Raw genomic sequence first — 15755 nt, 5'->3', positions numbered from 1 at the left:
AACTGTAAGTTCTATTGCTGTGAAGAGAAGACAATGAAAAGACTCTAATCTGGCGTTTTATAGTTATCAAAATTCTCAACTTAATTGTTTGAACAGTATTGCCCATTTTATTGGCACCAGTGGAGAGCATATTCACTCTTTATCATTGTTGTTCCATTTGGAAGTTTGTTTTTGGACAATAATTTCCTCCTCCAGGTTAAATCGATGTCATATAATAGGCTATTTTTTTCTCCCCTTCTCATAGGGCGACTATATGGATCAGACAACGTCATTTTTATTGATATTTTTGTTAGTGTCAGCAGAGTAGGCTACTCTGTAATATTAAAAAAGATTCTGCTAATGTCTCCAGTCATATAAAGTGTAGTAGAAAGCATAAAATGTTTATAAAAGGCCAAGAAATGTATTTGATATAGCCTACTGTAGGCCAACTTTACGCCACTACGCGCTCAGCCATGCATTGAACAGTACTTTTTGCAAACAGTGATTGAGTTTTATATTATAAGCCTAAATGATGACTATCCAATCTTATCATCACATTCGGAATAGTAGACTATCTTACATGAGTCTGCAAATGCGACGATACATGGAATGCTTTATTATAAAGGTGCATTTTTATGGTGAAAATGTATCTTCCCCAAATTTGAAACTCGCACACCTCCTATGGCTACAGAAACAGTCTGGCTGGTGTGTACGTGATTTAAATGGTAACTACACCAAACACATCAAATTTCTCAGTTTTTTGGGGGGTCCACTGATGTGGTTTAAGCATTGTTGTGGACATAGAACATCCAATGTTGTTTTTTTCTATTAAAAAAGTGGGATTATGAGATTGAAAACCTTTTTTTTTTTACTGGGAGAAATCAGTCCTTTTGCGGGTAACTTTTTTTTCAAATGATGTCCTCCAGAGCAGTGGTTTTCAAATCAGTGGTTCTTCAAACATTCAACCTACAGCTGTGTACCCCCTCTAGCACCAGGGTCAGTGCACTCTCAAATGTTGTTTTTTGCCATCATTGTAAGCCTGCCACACACACACTATATGATACATTTATTAAACATGAGTGTGAGTTTGTTACAACCCGGCTCGTGGGAAGTGACAAAGAGCTCTTATAGGACCAGGGCACAAATAATTATAATCAATCATTTTGCTCTTTATTTCACCATTTTGCATATAAAACCTTATTTGTTCATGGAAAATTGTGAATAACTCACCACAGGTTAATGAGAAGGGTGTGCTTGAAAGGATGCACACAACTCTGCAATGTTGGGTTGTATTGGAGAGAGTCTGTCTTGAATCATTTTCCACACAGTCTGTGCCTGTATTTAAGCTAGTGAGGGCCGAGAATCCACTCTCGCATACAGTTGAAGTCGGAAGTTTACATACACCTTAGCCAAATACATTTAAACTCAGTTTTTCACAATCCCTGACATTTAATCCTAGTAAAAATTCCCTGTCTTAGGTCAGATAGGATCACCACTCTATTTTAAGAATGTGAAATGTCAGAATAATAGTAGAGAATTTTATTTCAGCTTTTGTTTCTTTCATCACATTCCCAGTGGGTCAGAAGTTCATACACTCAATTAGTATTTGGTAGCATTGCCTTTAAATTGTTTTACTTTCGGTAGCCTTCCACAAGGTTCCCACAATAAGTTGGGTGAATTTTGGCCCATTCCTCCTGACAGAGCTGGTGTAACTGAGTCAGGTTTGTAGGTCTCCTTGCTCGCACACCCTTTTTCAGTTCTGCCCACAAATTTTCAATGATGGAGTGGTGGCCACTCCAAAACCTTGCCTTTGTTGTCCTTATGCCATTTTGCCACAACTTTGGAAGTATGCTTGGGGTCATTGTCCATTTGGAAGACCCATTTGCGACCAAGATTTAACTTCCTGACTGATGTCTTGATGTTGCTTCAATATATCCACACAATTTTCCTCCCTCATGATGCCATTTATTTTGTGGAGTGCACCAGTCCCTCCTGCAGCAAAGCACCCCCACAACATGATACTGCCACCCCCGTGGTTCACGGTTGGGATGGTGTTCTTCGGCTTGCAAGCCTCCCCCTTTTTCCTCCAAACATAACGATGGTCATTATGGCCAAACTGTTCTATTTTTGTTTCATCAGACCATAGGGCATTTCTCCAAAACGTACGATCTTTGTCCCCATTTGCAGTTGCAAACCGTTTTCTGGCTTTTTTTCTGGCGGTTTTGGAGCAGTGGTTTCTTCCTTGCCTGGTGGCCTTTCAGGTTATGTCGATATAGGACTCGTTTTACTGTGGATATAGATACTGGGGGAAAAGTATCTTCACAAGGTCCTTTGCTGTTGTTCTGAGATTGATTTGCACTTTTTGCACCAAAGTACGTTCATCTCTAGGAGACAGAACGCGTCTCCTTCCTGAGTGGTATGACGGCTGTGTGTACAGATGAACGTGGTACCTTCAGGCGTTTGGAAGTTGCTCCCAAGAATGAACCAGACATTTTGTTTCTGAGGTCTTGGCTGATTTTTCTTTAGATTTTCCCATGATGTCAAGCAAACAGGCACTGAGTTTGAAGGTAGGCCTTGAAATATATCCACAGGTAGACCTCCAATTGCCTCAAATGATGTCAATTAGTCTATCAGAAGCTTCTAAAGCCATGAGATAATTTTCTGACATTTTCTAAGCTGATAAAAGGCACATTCTACTTAGTGTATGTAACCTTCTGACCCACTGGAATTGTGATACAGTGAATTATAAGTGAAATAACCTGTCTGTAAACATGTCCTAACCAACTTGCCAAAACTATAGTTTGTTAACCAGAAATATGTGCAGTGGTTTAAAAAGGATTTTAATGACTCCAACCTAAGTGTATGTAAACTTCTGACTTCAACTGTAGGTACGTGGTTGCAATGGGCATCAGTGTCTTAACAGCGCAATTTGCCAAGGCAGTATACTCTGAGCGCAGCCCAATCCAGAAATCTGACAGTGGCTCCTGATTTTAAATTCATTTTTCACAGAACCGCTTGTTGCAATTTTGATGAGCTTCTCTTGTTCAGATATCGGTAAGTGGACTAGAGGCAGGGCATGAAAGGGATAAGGAATCCAGTTGTTTGTGTCCTCCATTTCGGGAAAGTGCCTGAGTAATTGCGCACCCAACTCACTCAGGTGCTTCGCTATTTGACATTGTCCGTAAGCTTGTTCATTTGCACACAAAAATCAAACAATGATGGAAAGACCTGTGTGTTGTCCTTGTTAATACAGACAGAGAAGAGCTCCAACTTCTTAATCATAGCCACAATTTTGTCCCGCACATTGACTATAAACTCAGCAAAAAAATAAACATCCCTTTTTCAGGACCGTCTTTCAAAGATAGTTCATAAAAATCCAAATAACTTCACAGATCTTCATTGTAAAGGGTTTAAACACTGTTTCCCATGCTTGTTCAATGAACCATAAATAACTAAACATGCACCTGTGGAACGGTCGTTAAGACACTAACAGCTTACTAACGGTAGGCAATTAAGGTCACAGTTATGATTACTTGGGACCTTAAAGAGGCCTTTCTACTGACTCTGAAAAACACCAAAAGAAAGTTGCCCAGCTCATCTGCGTGAACGTACCTTAGGCATGCTGCAAGGAGGCATGAGGACTGCAGATGTGGCCAGGGCATTAAATTGCAATGTCCGTACTGTGAGATGCCTAAGACAGCACTACAGGGAGACAGGACGGACAGCTGATTGTCCTCGCAGTGGCACGAGGCAGACCACGTGTAACAACACCTGCACAGGATCGGTACATCTGAACATCACACCTGCGGGACAGGTACAGGATGGCAACAACTGCCCGAGTTACACCAGGAAAGCACAATCCTTCCATCAGTGCTCAGACTGTCCGCAAAAAGCTAAGAGAGGCTGGACTGAGGGCTTGTAGGCCTGTTGTAAGGCAGGTCCTCACCAGACATCACCGGCAACAGCGTCGCCTATGGGCACAAACCCACCATCGCTGGACCAGACAGGACTGGCAAAAAATGCTTTTCACTGACGAGTCGCAGTTTTGTCTCACCAGGGGTGATGGTTGGATTCACGTTTATCGTCAAAGGAATGAGCATTACACCGAGGCCTGTACTCTGGAGCAGGATCGATGTGGAGGGTCTGTCATGGTCTGGGGCGGTGTGTCACATCATCATCATCGGGTTGAGCTTGTTGTCATTGCAGGCAATCTCAACGCTGTGCGTTACAGGGAAGACATCCTCCTCCCTCATGTGGTACCTTTCCTGCAGGCTCATCCTGACATGACCCTCCAGCATGACAATGCCACCAGCCATACTGCTCGTTCTGTGCGTGATTTCCTGCTAGACAGGAATGTCAGTGTTCTGCCATGGCCAGCGAAGAGCCCGGATCTCAATCCCATTGAGAACGTCTGGGACCCGTTGGATCGGAGGGTGAGGGCTCCACTCCATAGTGGAGTGGTAACGTGTGTGTGTGTGTGTGTGTGTGTGTGTGTGTGCAAGCAGTTGCTCCCAACGCTACTTGGATCCACTGCAGCATCCACCGAAAGGCTCTTGCTGCCAAGGGAATGCCTGACCGCTTGAAAGACGTTTTGGACAATACAGATAAAATGGTTAACTTTTAAAGCAAGGCCCCTGAACTCTCGTATATATTTTCTGCACTATGGAACGATATGGGCAGCGACCAAGGGGCGAAGTATTGACACGTATTTTTAAATTGAGAGACGAGCTTTAAGTTTTCTTTACTGACCATAATTTTCACTTGTCTGACCGCTTGCATGATGATGAGTTTCTCACATGACTGTCCTACCTGGATGTTGTTTTTTCTCGCCTGAATGATCTGAATCTAGGGTTACAGGGCATCTCCAACTATTCAATGTGCGGGACAAAATTTTAGACAATGATTAAGAAGTTGGAGCTCTTCTCTGTTTGCATTAACAAGGACAACACGCAGGTCTTTCCATCATTGTATGATTTCTTTGTGTGCAAATGAACTCAAGCTGACAACCAATTTAAATTGTGATTTAGCAAAGCACCTGAGGGAGTTAGGTGCACAATTACGCAGGTACTTTCCCGAAACGGATGACACAAACAACTGGATTCCTTATCCCTTTCATGCCCTGCCTCCAGTCCACTTACTGATATCTGAACAAGAGAGCCTCATCAAAATTGCAACATGCGGTTCTGTGAAAATAGAATTTAATCAGAAGCCACTGCCAGATTTCTGGATTGGGCTGCGCTCAGAGTATCCTGCCTTGGCAAATTGCGCTGTTAAGACACTGATGCCCTTTGCAGCCACGTACCTATGTGAAAGTGGATTCTCGGCCCTCACTAGCATGAAAACTAAATACACGCACAGACTGTGTGGAAAATGATTTAAGACTGAGACTCTCCAATACAACCCAACATTGCAGAGTTGTGCACATCCTTTCAAGCACACCCTTCTCATTAACCTGTGGTAAATTATTCACAATTTTTGATGAACAAATAAGGTTTTATATGTAAGATGGCAAAATAAAGAGCAAAATGATTGAGAAATTATTATTTGTGCCCTGGTCCTATAAGAGCTCTTTGTCGCTTCCCATGAGCCAGGTGTGACACAAACTCACACTCATTGTTATGTTTAATAAATGTATCGTATAGTATGTGTGGCAGGCTTACAATGATGGCAAAAAACAACATTTGAGAGTGCGCTGACCCAGGTGCTAGAGGGGGTACGCAGCTGGAGGTTGAATGTTTGAAGGGGTACAGGACTATAACATGTTTGGGAACCACTGATCTAAATGAATGAAACTAAACAAAATCCCTTCCCTGTCTCCCCTGTTGACCACAGATTGTGCAGCCTGACCCTCAAGAAGCTGATTGTCCTCAAAGAACTGGACAGAGAGCTTAACTCGGTGGTGATAGCTGTCAAAATACAGGTGAGTCCAGGTTAAGGAGATTTATGACGATTTAAGTAATGTGCTTCGGATTGTATTAGTATCAAATGGAGTGTCCATAAAAACACAGGAACTTGGATTGCTGTTGACCATTGAAGTCTTGTGTTATGGGCTGGTTTGGTAACAACTGTTTGCATCAATTGACTGATACTATTTTCTGAAATAAGCAACACAAAATCAAAGGACTATATATCAAGGTCAATACTAATAGTCAATTTACTCAAATATGGAAATAACTAACAAAAGCTAATGGCCAACAAAAGCTCACGGTCAACATCAGAAATATTTTTCACTCCTCTGTGGTTCTCCTTACAAGCTATTTCTATAGCCATTGCATATCTTTGTACATCCTTTATTTCATGCATCTTGGCAGAACTGCGACTTAGCTACATACTTTTCCTTTCACACCTGACAACCTCCCCAGAATCTCTTCTTCCACTTAGCTCAATAGTCTGAGGACTACCCAAGCGGTTACCAAGGTGACAGCTTGTTCGATAGGAACAGAGAGAAAATAAAAAATATTACAGTTATGTCCGACCGTTACTTGGGGCACTCCGCATTCTAAAGTAGTCGCTTTGGCCGCGGTACTGCCCAGTGCTCGCATATTGCTCAGGGTTCTGTGCAGTCTGAAAGAGCATTGTGTGGTTGAACTGTGTTCTTTCTGTTCTCTCTCATTACTGGTGGTAAATTCACTGGTCATTTGCACTATGCACTTCATGAGTATTGAGAGGTAGATTATCAACAATCTTTGCAATAATTCTATATACTGTACATGCCAAGCTTACCTTTCAGATACACACAGAGATATCTGACGTTTACTACATTGGTTGGATTGATTTTTCAATACATAAATAAATTGCACTTTAATCTAAGAGGGGCCCAACAGGTTTGAACATTTTTGACATGGTCACTGGTGTTGTGAAGGACGACAAACCTCAAGAGATTTAAAACATGTCAGCATGACAGTTGGTCAGGTGGTAGAAAACCTGACCTGAAAACCTTAGGTGGCTGTTCCCTATCAGACCCTGAAGTGTCAAGTCAATATTGCCCACCGCTGCTCTGTCCTCAAGTAACTCTGTACTTCAGCATATTTCTGAGAACACCATTCAGGTCTATTCCTTTCTTCCTGTGTTGGTTGTGATGGCTAGCTAGCGCCTGTCTCAGCCGCCTACCTGCTACTTGTCAGAAAAGGGACTTAAATGGCCACATCTGATCCTCTGATGACAGCATGTTGAGCAGCAACACAAAAGAACCGAAAGTTGCGGCGTAGGCAGGAGCGGGTCTCGACTGCTCTTTATTCCCCATTGACAGGAGGAAAAAGAGTGAAAAATGTTTGTTCTTGGTCACTCTGTATCTCTAGCTACTGAACTCAGAAGATTGTGGCAGTTTTGTTCCGTATGTTAAAACCCAATAATGCATACTTGTTTTTGGACCTTTCAGTTTTTTAAATGCCTTCAGAAATTAGTTCATTTTATTGTCATTGAGCTAGCCAATAGCTTTGGTTGCAGACGTGTCTGAAGCCGACACCTACCTACGCACTTAGTTGTCAGGACCCATGGGGCTACTCTTGGAAGCCACATGTCTTTTCTTCCTGCTCTAATATCAATTAGCATTAAATTCTTGAAGTAGCTAGCACACCTTTTTAGTTTACTGAGTCACCATGAGAGGAATGCATGTCCGAATACAGATTTTTCCATGCGTTTTATTTTCCTCACAAACTTTCCTTCTCCCTTTTCATCTCTAAAGACTGAATGTATTGTGATGCTTCATCACTGATAACTGTCTGCTGGTCCATTTTAGTACAGCTGTGTGCGACAGCTCATTAGACATTAGATGCTGACTGCTGCCGTTGTCTTGTTAGCAATTAGCCTGTTGCGTTTACAGTCAATTAATTTGGATGTGAAGCTAGCCTACCACAAGAAAACTAAACAGTCAGCATGGAGAGTTAGTGAAGCGCTAACTGACCGTGATAGAAAGAAAAAAAAGCTTTTCCCCATATATTATTTTCTGCATGTCAGTAGCCGTGTCTGAATTCTGGCTTGCCTACTACTTACTTAAACTGCATACATATTAATCGTACTATGCACTATTTAGCACGTACTGTTTAGTAAAAAGTATGCTGTAGTATGCCACGGTCGCAAGTGCAACTGGGAACTCGGAAACAAAATTAGCTCAGACTGGGGGAAAATCGTCACGTTGGTGATCTTCAGCTCTAGTAGGATGCCGAGTTTCATCTGAGTTGGATGACTGTTCAAAAATATTTTTCCTAGTCGGAGCATGTTTTTTTTCTGATTTCCCTGTTGTCTTGAATGCACCAACAGTTATGGCTTCGCGTATGAACTGGAAAGGATTGTCTGTAGCTCCACCCAGTGACCTTTCACTACAGCGGAGTGCCAGAGTATTGTTAGCTAAGTAGCATTTGGAAAAACGTATTTGGAGTGGGGATGCACGATATATCGGTGAACATATCGTAATTGGCCGATGTTGGCTAAAAATGCCAACATTGGTATCAGCCCAATGTCTAGTTTAACGCCAATGTGCAAAACCGATGTCAAAGATGGTAGGTACATGATGTAATGATGCCACGTAAAATGTTGTGCTACACGTGTAACACAGCATTCTTAACCTAGCCCACTATGTTTGCTGTGTGGATCGAGCAGTCAACAAGTCGAGCAGTCATTTGAAAGATTAAGAACATTTCAACGAGACAACTCAAATGAGAAATCCATTAACGGCAAGATAATTAATTGCCCCTGACAATCAACCGTTCTCTATCGTGGGTGATGTTGGCTTTCGCCGACTGGTCGAACACCAGTACACACTACCAAGTGCTCTATTTTTCAGATGTTACCCTACCGCAGTTACACAGTGATGGCGTCACTGCTATTAGCTTCATGACTGACATTTGGACCAGCAATATCAGCCCCATGAGCATGCTGAGTCTGACAGCACAGTGGGTCGTCGAGGATTTCGTACTGAGGAAAGTTGTATTGCATGCTTATGAATGTGCTGGTTGGCATACCGCTGCTGCCATTTCAATGGCATTTGAGAACATGTTTGAAACATGAACACACTAGCTAGCTCCATTTGAACAACTGACTCGAGAAATAAGCTCATCAACTGCGTCTGCAGCAGACGTGATACCCTCTGTCATGGCATTGAAACGCCTGCTCAACAAAACTGCCGACAGGCTGTGAACAAGCGATTTGGTGGCATTCTCTCTTTACTGTGTCGCCACCATGCTCGTTGCCATGTACAAGGACTGCCACTTCGATGCAGACAAGAAACAGGGTTTACGTGAAATGTTACGTACACAGCTGGACAAGATGGAAAGTGTGTGTGCGCCGAGGAAGAGAGGCCACGGACAAACAAGAGCTGAAACTTCACTGCTTGACCTGTATGATGAAATCCGGGTTGAGAATGAAACGACTGAACAAATGAACAACAAAACAGCACAGCAAGTATGTGAAAGAAATGGGTTTTGATCATGTTTTACTGGTAATGGTGACATACGTAAATGCCAACAAAATAACTTTTTGGTGTGTGTGTGTGTGTGTGTGTGACCTTTTATTTAACGAGGCGAGTCGGTTAAGAACAACTTCTTATTTACAATGACGGCCAATCCCAGACGACGCTGGGCCAATTGTATGCCGCCCTATGGGACTCCCAATCACGGCCGAATGTGTTACAGCCTGGATTCGAACCAGGGACTGTAGTGACGCCTCTTGCACTGAGATGCAGTGCCTTAGACCGCTGTGTCCGTGTGGTTGTGTTAACTATTTAACTGTACTAGAATGCTAAAAAGGCGCAAAATGTTTTTATTTCGGTTATCGGTATCGTTTTTTGGGGCAAGGAAATATCGGAATGTAATATCGGTGCATCACTAATTTGGTGTAAACTCGAGTTAACCATAGGCCTAAGCATGCATCAATTGAAGAGTCACCTGAAGCTTGAGAGGAATGGGGAGATGCAGTAGAGGAATGATGCAGAGAGCTCGTAATGAGGCTGACTGGCTAGCTACTACTCTGAACTGTGTGTGGTGAGATTTCTGGTGCCCAGAGCTGCTGAGGAATCACGCAAGTGGATGTCATACATTGTGACGGAGAAGTCCAGTGGCTAAAAGACTCGGGCTGGTTCCCAGAGTACCTAGCCCTCTACAGGATCATAACCAGACTTCGTCTTCATCAATCGTATCCCTAACCACCTTCTTCTGATCAAGCCAGCACTCAAAGACTTGGCCTCTATTAGTTGATCTAGCCAACTATAGCTAGGCTACTAATGATAATGTATTGCACCTGCAATAACATAGCTCAGATGTGCGAGGGCATCCTTTTATGTTGAAAGTATAACAGTAGATGTACTGATTTTAAAAACATTTTTATTATTACAAACAAACACTTTTTTTAAATGTGAACAGAAATCTACTTTGGGTTTATTAAAAGGACATCACCAAAAATGGAACAAAATGAATATCTATAAATAAAATATATACAAAATGCATAAATCTACTGCTAAATCAAATCAAAGTTTCTTGGTCCCGTACACAGACTTGCAAATGTTATCGCAGGTGCTGCCAAATGCTTGTGTTTCTAGCTTCAACAGTGCAGTAATACTTTGCAATACAAAACAATACACACATAATCCAAAAAGAAAGAAATTAAGAAATAGCAGAACGAGCAATGTCACAGTCCGAAAATGCACATACTATAAAATGTTATATTTTGCGTCATGCGCGATCGCGTTGTTTCCCGATATTCATTGATTCCAGTAGCGCAACCACATATCTAAGCCAAGCAATAAAGAAAGCTTTGTAGTGAATTCCCATAAAAAAAACTGAACGGTCTCAATAGCCAGTTATTGCAGGATATCAAAGGATATGCAGTAACAACAGTATTTCCGTTCGATAAAACATTATCTATTAAAACTGTAAATGGTAAGTACAAATTCTACAGGCCCTTCCAAAGTAAAAGTGCACGGATAAACTTACAGCATACTAAAAGATTTCGGCGATGAACATGAGTAACCACACAAATTGCATAATGTAGCATTTTTGCATGTATAATCGATATGAAATGACCAATATTAAGATACTAGCTAAATGTTTTGTGAAAGACACCCTGTTTTTGTCATTTTGTGATGTATTGTTGTTTTTCTGTGCATCTTGGGACAGTATAGAAGTTAAATGAAAGACTAGTGTTCAGTAAAATAGGTTTCAGTAAAAAAAAAGAAGAGAAAATTAACAAAATGTTTGCATTTAAAAAAGATGCATGGGAAAAAATGTAATCTAACACAATCTCATTAAATTAATTGAAATTACACATCTTTTCTTTCTCTTCAGTGAAGACGTAAAGTCGCATATCCAAAGTTTTAGAAAACCAACTCATTCAAGGGTTTTTCTTTATTTTTTACTATTCTCTACATTGTAGAAAAATAGTGAAGACATCAAAACTATGAAATAACACATATGGAATCATGTAGTAACCAAAAAAGTGTTAAACAAATCAAAATGTATTTTATTTGCGATTCTTCAAAGTAGCCACCCTTTGCCTTGATGACAGCTTTGCACACTCTTGGCATTCTTCATATATTAATTGATTTTGGTAGCGCATCGCGATATCTAATTGATCAGCTGTTGTCAAAACCGAAATTAGTATGACATCCAGGCATTTAAAGTATACTTGATTTTCGAAATGTCATATACTATAAAATGTAATGTTTTTTTAGGACTCAAGTATAGGTATTCAGACACGGCCACTGATGAAAGCAAGCTTGTATTGGGTGAGATGATAGAGCATGCTAGGAAAAAAGAGACGTTCCCACGAGCAGCACCAGATATATTGAAATGAGTGAGATGCTCTCTCACAGTCACACACAGTATCTGTGCACGTGTTCACATCACGCTGTTCACAGCGTGGTAGTGAGGGCACCAAAGAAGTGCCTTGTGCTTCAGTGCTCTAAGGTGTTGTGTAAATTGATCCATTATGCTGTTTGCTTTCTGTATCTACATCATATCGCTGAGTCTTCCTTTAAATTGGCTGGATCAGTAGGTTACTGAGGGAACAAGACCCTGTCCAGAAACAACCCCTAAGCCCTAGGCATCATTGGCAAACTCTCCTTCTTTGACACAGGGATGTGTGAGTTTTAGCATTGAGTTTCTATACACGTTTCTCAGGGAAAGGAGCATTGCAAAGTCGAAGTGTTACCACCAAATGTCTTTGTTTCAGTCACCATTACATCCCTAACTCTCTCTGTGGCTTTCTTAAAATTTTCCTCCACAGGGCTCCAAGCGCATCTTGAGGTCCAACGAGTATGTCCTTCCTCCAGATGGACTGATGGAGACCGACCTTGAGCTAACCTTCTCACTCCAGGTATGGCCAGGTTAACACGGCTTTCAAAACTATTATATCATAGTATCAAAGAGTGATCCGTTATGTGACTGAAATACATATTTTCAATAGCCAACGGTTGATGTACAGCGCTTTTTGCTAAAGTAATGGTAGTGCCCATGTAAACATCATACCCCCTTTTTAGTTATAGTGTATTTCCCACACCTCATTTTGGCGTTCAAAGCCTGAAGGCATCAAAGAAATGACTGACTGAAGAAAAACGTGCTCATGGCTACAGACATGATGTAACCTCCTGTAACACCTAATGTGTGTTGTGCCCTTTTCTGTCCCCCCTAGTATCCCCACTTCCTCAAAAGGGACGCCAACCGATTGCAGATCATGCTGCAGAGGAGGAAGCGATATAAAAACCGCACCATCCTGGGGTATAAGACCTTAGCTGTGGGCGTCATCAATATGGCAGAGGTAAAGACGGCAGCTTAATATTTGACTTTTTTTTTTATCATAACGGCATATGAAGTCAAACGGACGTTGCTTATCATGGGGTTAGAAATCCGTAACTATGGAAAACAAGGCCCATGGTGCGAATTACGGGAGACTTTAGCTCCCCTAAATGCAACGAAAGTCAAACTTTCGGGGGTCTCTAAAAAATGCTAATTTAACCATTCTCATATTCGTTTAAAATGCAGTGGTAGATATGCTTTGCAGTGGTAAATATGAAAATAAAATCATCCAATGAAACGAACACCCCCACCTCTTTGTCATGGTTTAAACCATGTATTTCCATGTGGCGGCGCTGTCCATCCAGTAGTGGTGATTTTCCATTTGTACTTCCACATTTTTTGCCATTTGTTTGCCATGCGTCCTTGATAAAAATAGCCTTCTTTCCAATGCATTTAAGGTGTCCTGACTTTTCAGGCTACAAAAAAATTGTCAGCAATTGCAGAATCTCATTAGGCACACTTTTTTGGTGTTTTGTAACGGATGTCTATTTCCATTCATAAAATGGTGCGAGTATGCAGTTTGGATGCTGGAATTATTTTGGAGTGGACCAACATGCCTACTTTTTGAAGAGATTTGTTTGACAATCAGATGAAAATATCATGACTAGTTGTGTTCATGCCATATTAAAAGGTAATTCATTTTTACAGTTGAAATTATGTCTTTATTGTTAGGCGCGTGCACTCAAAACAGGTGTAATTCGCACTCTGGCAGGGCCCATACCTCAACACATACCCCAACACACACTCATACCTCAACACAGCCTACCTTTATTGGTTTGCAGGAGGCATAGACAACTCCACTTAACCTGGTCTCTGAGCATTTCGTATTATTCTGTATGTAAATCCAAAACACTCCATTTAGTATATGTTTCGTGTGATATGTATTACTTTGTGGATGTCCATCATCCATTTCACATGATGTCCATGATGAAATTCTAACACGCAATCTTTGGGTTGCTAGACGTTTGCGTTATACGCCTACCCATCTGCCCTGACCTTTCGTTTTTGTGTTAAGTAACCTTCTGTCTTATGTAACCATACCAAATGTAACACATCATACTCATTTGATTTACGTATATTATGTTACATCTAGTCTATGAGATCAGGCTGCTCTACCAGTTCCAATTCAGAATCCATTTTTGGCAAGGTCTGTACTAAATTCAAAATTGCCAAAGCAAGAAGGAACTTATTAACCGGCCATAACAAGGAACTGTAACCGAATGCATAAAGTGAACAGAAGCGATATACAGAAACCCAATATTTTGAAATTGACTGAACACAAGCCAATGTGATTATATGTACAGCCATGAACTGTTCCACACGCCACCAGCCAGCAGCCACCAGCCAGCATTAAACCATGCCCCCGGATGTAGGCATGCTTCCCCATTCCTCCAATCATATTACAGGACTACCATGGCTACATTTCCTCAGGTCTCCATCCGCAATACACTCGCAATTAGTTTCACAATTCCGCCTCCGCAAACGGCTGAATAATACAGCATGCCGGGGAGAATGACAGAGAACATGTCATACTCAGTAGAGATGTGACTGTGTGAACAAAGTGCCGTCAGGCTTTGCCTTGGGTTTGAATGACAGCAGTGATTGGAGAACATTTGGGGGCTTTCATTTTCGATGCAACCTGCCCCAGTGATTGATGGTTAATGAAACTCCAGGGCTGCCTCTCAAATGGCACCGTATGCGATTTGGTACACAGCCTAGAGCTTAGAGCGAGCGTAGAGAAGTGCAGCGTGGTGGGAGTAGAGGCGTCGCTGTGATGGGGTTTCTGTCAAGGTGAGAGACACAAATCCGATTTGGTGAGACATGAGGAAGAAAACATGGGGAGGAAAATTAAGCTTCCCCGTTTCTAAGAAAAACTGTGTGTCAGTTGAAGGGGTGTGTGTGTGTGTGTGCGCGTGTGTGTTTGCAAATTTATGAATGTGTGTGTGTGTGCCTGCATGGGCTTGTCTGTCTGTCTGTCTGTCTGTCTGTGTCTCTGTGTCTGTCTGTCTGTGTCTCTGTTCTGTCTGTCTGTGTCTCTGTGTCTGTCTGTCTGTGTCTCTGTCTGTCTGTCTGTGTCTGTCTGTCTGTCTGTCTGTGTCTCTGTCTGACAGTCTGTCTGTCTGTGTCTCTGTCTGACAGTCTGTCTGTCTGTGTCTCTGTCTGACAGTCTGTCTGTCTGTGTCTCTGTCTGACAGTCTGTCTGTCTGTGTCTCTGTCTGTCTGTCTGTGTCTCTGTCTGTGTCTCTGTCTGTCTGTCTGTGTCTCTGTCTGTCTGTCTCTGTCTGTCTGTCTGTCTGTCTGTCTGTGTCTGTCTGTCTGTGTCTCTGTGTCTCTGTCTGTCTGTGTCTCTGTGTCTCTGTCTGTCTGTCTGTCTGTCTGTGTCTCTGTCTGTCTGTCTGTCTGTGTCTCTGTCTGTCTGTGTCTCTGTCTGTCTGTCTGTCTCTGTCTGTCTGTCTGTCTGTGTCTCTGTCTGTCTGTCTGTGTCTCTGTCTGTCTGTCTGTCTGTCTGTCTCTGTCTGTCTGTCTGTGTCTCTGTCTGTCTGTCTGTCTGTCTGTCTGTCTGTCTGTGTCTCTGTCTCTGTCTGTCTGTCTGTGTCTCTCTGTCCGTCTGTGTCTCTCTGTCCGTCTGTCTGTCCGTCTGTCTGTCTGTGTCTCTGTCTGTCTGTCTGTGTCTCTGTCTGTCTGTCTGTCTGTGTCTCTGTCTGTCTGTCTGTCTGTCTGTGTCTGTCTGTCTGTCTGTGTCTCTGTCTGTCTGTCTGTCTGTCTGTCTCTGTGTCTCTCTGTCCGTCTCTGTGTCTCTCTGTCCGTCTCTGTCTCTCTGTCCGTCTGTGTCTCTCTGTCCGTCTGTGTCTCTCTGTCCGTCTGTGTCTCTCTGTCCGTCTGTGTCTCTCTGTCTGTCTGTCTGTGTCTCTCTGTCTGTCTGTCTGTCTGTGTCTCTCTGTCTGTCTGTCTGTGTCTCTGTCTGTCTGTGTCTCTCTGTCTGTCTGTGTC

General features: G+C 42.3%; 1 protein-coding gene across 4 annotated transcripts in view; it reads left to right on the top strand.

The window, feature by feature from the left end:
* Window positions 1-15755, top strand: part of LOC106585260 (phosphofurin acidic cluster sorting protein 2) — a 96240-nt gene that overhangs the window by 35904 nt on the left and 44581 nt on the right. For all 4 annotated transcript variants that reach the window (XM_014171299.2, XM_014171290.2, XM_014171317.2 and 1 more), the window contains exons 2-4: window positions 5812-5899; window positions 12196-12285; window positions 12601-12726. In XM_014171299.2, coding sequence (XP_014026774.1) covers window positions 5812-5899; window positions 12196-12285; window positions 12601-12726 — 304 coding nt within the window. The remainder of the gene's footprint in view (window positions 1-5811; window positions 5900-12195; window positions 12286-12600; window positions 12727-15755) is intronic.

This window comes from Salmo salar, chromosome ssa02 (assembly GCF_905237065.1).
Source record: "Salmo salar chromosome ssa02, Ssal_v3.1, whole genome shotgun sequence".
Taxonomy (NCBI): Eukaryota; Metazoa; Chordata; class Actinopteri; order Salmoniformes; family Salmonidae; genus Salmo; species Salmo salar.
The sequence above is the reverse complement of the archived record's forward strand: the minus strand, read 5'-3'. Positions and strand labels throughout refer to the sequence as shown.